General features: G+C 40.4%; 1 protein-coding gene across 1 annotated transcript; it reads left to right on the forward strand.

The window, feature by feature from the left end:
* Positions 1-690: 690 nt before the first annotated feature.
* Positions 691-1,742, forward strand: LOC117171040. Its single transcript, XM_033358085.1, has 3 exons — positions 691-815; positions 1,017-1,123; positions 1,270-1,742. Exons 1-3 carry the CDS (start codon positions 691-693, stop codon positions 1,740-1,742), a joined length of 705 nt encoding a protein of 234 aa, XP_033213976.1.
* The last annotated feature ends 2,253 nt before the right edge of the window (positions 1,743-3,995 follow it).

Genomic DNA, 3,995 nt, shown 5'->3' on the forward strand with positions numbered 1-3,995 from the left:
TAAACTCTTATTCTTCGAAATGCTAAAATTTCGAAAAAGTCCATATGGTTACATAAGATTTGATGAAATTATGAGAATGACAACTGGATATAGAGACAAAAAAACCTTTTTTCAGATTACTATATAGAATTTTTTACAAAAATTACAGAAATATGTGGCCATTAATAACAATGTTTCAGGAAGAAGAGAATATAAAAAATGTCTGTGCATATGGAAGGAAAACCATTTATTGTGATGAATTCCGCACGATTTTAATTCAGTTTTGAACCTGATGAAACCTAAATGAATGTGAGAGAAGAACATCATAGACTCTTCTTACTTAAATACCCCGAGCTAGCCAAAAAAATAAATGAGCAGAATCTGGCAGATCAAAAACGCTCAATATTTGTAAACAGACTGCTTTCGGCTGTTTAAATAGCTGCTATCAAAATGGATGTGGAACAGCAGCTTCCTTTTGATGAACTCGACTTGAAAGATGTGGACAACAAACACTTGATTGATGCGGAAGGCATAGGTGTTGGGGATTATGAACATCATGTGCCGGATCCATAAGAACCACATCCGGATATTACTGACGATGATGTGGATAGGGAAATCCGAGAAAAACTACAGCACCTTGAAAGGAATTTTGGTCATGCTTTACTAGAGTTCAGATGTGTAGAACCAACAATAAGGCATTTTTGGCCCAAAATGAACATCACAAATGATCTGCGTGCACTAATAACACATGTCGACAGTGAGGTTTTACCTAGGTATTTGAACGTAGCACAAATTGCGTTAGAGGTGCAAACTCTTGTACGAGAGCTGTTTGATGAGTCAGTGACTTTTTGAATAAGAGATTTTTTCGGTATATAAGCATTTTATTTCGTCAGCGCCATCTATGAATAGACTCTTGTTAAATCTTGAGCAAGCTGGGTCATTTAGTTTGTGTTTGACAGCCATTGAAAGCACATAACCTCTGCACCATCAATTTCAATGGTTTAGAAGTGGTTTACCTTGTTCCGTTGTGGTCATAGCAGCACAAATGATGCCGAAGGTTCAGGTCGCCCAAAAGAGATCATCACGCCAGAAATCGTCGATAAAATCCATGGAATGATATTGGACGATAGGAGAGTGAAAGTGCGTGAGGTGACTGAGGCTATAGGCATCTCAACTGAACGGGTAAATCACATTTTACATGAATATTTGGACATGAAAAAAATATCCGCGAGATGGGTGCCGCGATTGCTTACACTCGACCATAAGCGCAACCGTGTGACCACTTCAAAGGAGTGTTTGACAATGTTCAACTGCAATCCGAACGAGTTTTTGTGCCATTTCGTAACCGTGGACGAAACGTGGATCCATCACAACACACCAGAGACCAAGGAACAATCAAAACAGTGGTTTCTTCGGGTGAACCTGAATCAAAGAAGGTGGGTCTGTCGGCCAACAAGGTCATGGCCGCCGTTTTTTGGGACGCACGCGGTATCATTCACATCGATTACCTTCAGAAGGGTGAAGCAATCAATGATCAATATAATTCAGAGCTTTTGGACAGATTCGATACTGATTTGAAGAAAAAACGACCGCATTTGTCGAAGAAAAAAGTGCTGTTCCATCAGGACAATGCACGGTTGCACACGCGTGTAGTCGCGATGGCAAAGATCCATAAATTGGGCTACGAACTGCTACCTCATCTAGCATATTCTCCAGATTTAGCCCCCTGCGACTATTTCCTGTTTCCAAACCAGAAGAAATGACTGGGCGGTAAGAGATTTGCGTCGAATGAAGAGGTTGTCACCGAAAGAAACGCCTATTTTAAAGGCCTTGAGAAAACCTATTATTTGGAAGGAATAAAGAAATTGGAAACACGCTGGACTACGTATATCGAACTAAAAGGAGATTATGTTGAGAAATAAAACGCTTTTTGCCGAAAAATCTCTTATTCAAAAAGTCACTGACTTATCAAACAGACCTCGTATACTGTGCATCTGTGCCAACCGTTAGAACGTCGGGCCGGAAAACTAGGCCTGCAAAATCAGTTTTTGTCCCAGCAAGGGATCGAGATCCACCATGGAAGATCAGGTTGGATATGGATGTCAGAAGAGTAAGGTGCAAATTGGGTCGATTAACTCAATATAAAAAAATAAATATAAATAGAAAGCTGATAAACCATGTTACTAAAATCATCCACCCTCGGCACATCGAGACATTAACACCAACAGTATTGGAGGAAATTTTAGACTCTCAACGACGGAGACTTGATGTTCTTACTGCCAGACTGTGTCGGTAGAAGAAAAGTAGTGCACGAAGGCAACAAAATCAAAGTTTCAGACAGATGAAAGAAGGTTCTATCGTGAACTGAGAGTAAAGCCAAATAACCAGCAAGGCACCGAAGTCCCTCAATCGGAAAATATGACTAACTACTGGTCGGGTGTTTAGGGAAAAATGAACAGATGCAATTTGGACACTGCGTGGTTCAAATTAGAGAAAGCAAGGGCAAACAATAGCCCTGCAATGCAACTGATAAACATCACAGCTTTACATGTTTGAGCGGTCTTGAAAAGGGCAAGTAATTGGAAAGCTCCAGGTTCGGGCATGTTGCACAACTTCTGGTACAAGTACCTGACAAGGTACATCTTGCGTTGGCAAAGTGTTTTCAGAAGATCATTGAACACCCAGATCTTATGACACGCTTTATGCTCCAGGGTACTTCGTATATGTTACCAAAAAAAAACAGAAGCTCAAAATCCATCTGACTTTCGACCGATAGCCTGTCTTTCAACAATTTATAAATGTCTACAGCTATCATTGCATACATTGACTACAAGCAAACGTTTCCTTCCATGCCGCATGACTATTTTCTTGAAGTCTTAAACTGTATAAAATCTGCCCACGCATTATTGACCTTGTAAGCCATGCGATGAGGGTTTGGAGTACAAGAAACAAGCATTTTGATCATGGACAGTCAAGGATAACTAGATCAATATGCTTTACTACAGCTATATTTCAAGGGGACCCTTCAGCGCACTATGATTCTGTTTAGCGTTGAATCCATTATGCACAACACTAAACAGCATGTTTTTTGGGTTCAGAATTCATGATAATGAGGATGGTCATCAAGTGACCAATCTTCTTTACATGGATGATCTGAAGCTGTACGCTAGTTCAGCCCAGAAACTGCAGCAAGTGATCCATGTCTCAAAGCAGTTTTCCAATGATACCAACATGGAGTTCGGACTAGATAAATATAGAACAGTGCATTGAATCAGAACAAAATCAGGGCAATCAACACATAGACCAGCCCTGCCCTCACGTACTCCTTTATGCTCATAAGATGGTCTAACACCGACCTTGAAAAGTTAAACAGAATTTTTCGCGGAGAAATGACGAACCATCGAATGCACGACAGAAATTCAGCGATTGAAAGGGTACTGTGTGAGTCACAAGTTATACAGTTGCGAGACTATTTTAACAGCAAACAAAATGTTGTACTTTACAGTACCACCTGTTTAGCGATTCTTGATTACACGCCTTTAAATTTGTCTCCAGAAATGGCCTTGAATATCAGGGCAGAAACCATGGAGGAATTAGAAATACAATGGAGGCAAAAAGACATCCATGGCGAGCACCCCAACATGTTAGATCAAAATGAAGTGGGTAGTTAGGCATCTAATGTTTGGCTAAGAAAGGGTGTTCTGTATCCAGAGACGGACGGATTCCTCATTGCGTTAGAGGACAATGTTGTCAGCAACAGGAATTATCGCAAACACGTGTTACATCAATAGGTGGTTGAACGGTGCTGATTATGTGGAGATACCAACGAATCCATCGAGCGCATTATTGGTGGCTGTCGCCTAATGGCTCAGAGAGAATATACATATAGACATAATGATGTAGCGGGCATTATACATCAACAACTTGCTGTAAACCTAGGCCTCTTAAAAGAATGAATGTCCTTCTATACATACATTCCGATGTCCGTTTTAGAAAGCGAATAGTACATCTTATAT

Source organism: Belonocnema kinseyi, chromosome 4, assembly GCF_010883055.1.
Source record: "Belonocnema kinseyi isolate 2016_QV_RU_SX_M_011 chromosome 4, B_treatae_v1, whole genome shotgun sequence".
Lineage (NCBI taxonomy): Eukaryota > Metazoa > Arthropoda > Insecta > Hymenoptera > Cynipidae > Belonocnema > Belonocnema kinseyi.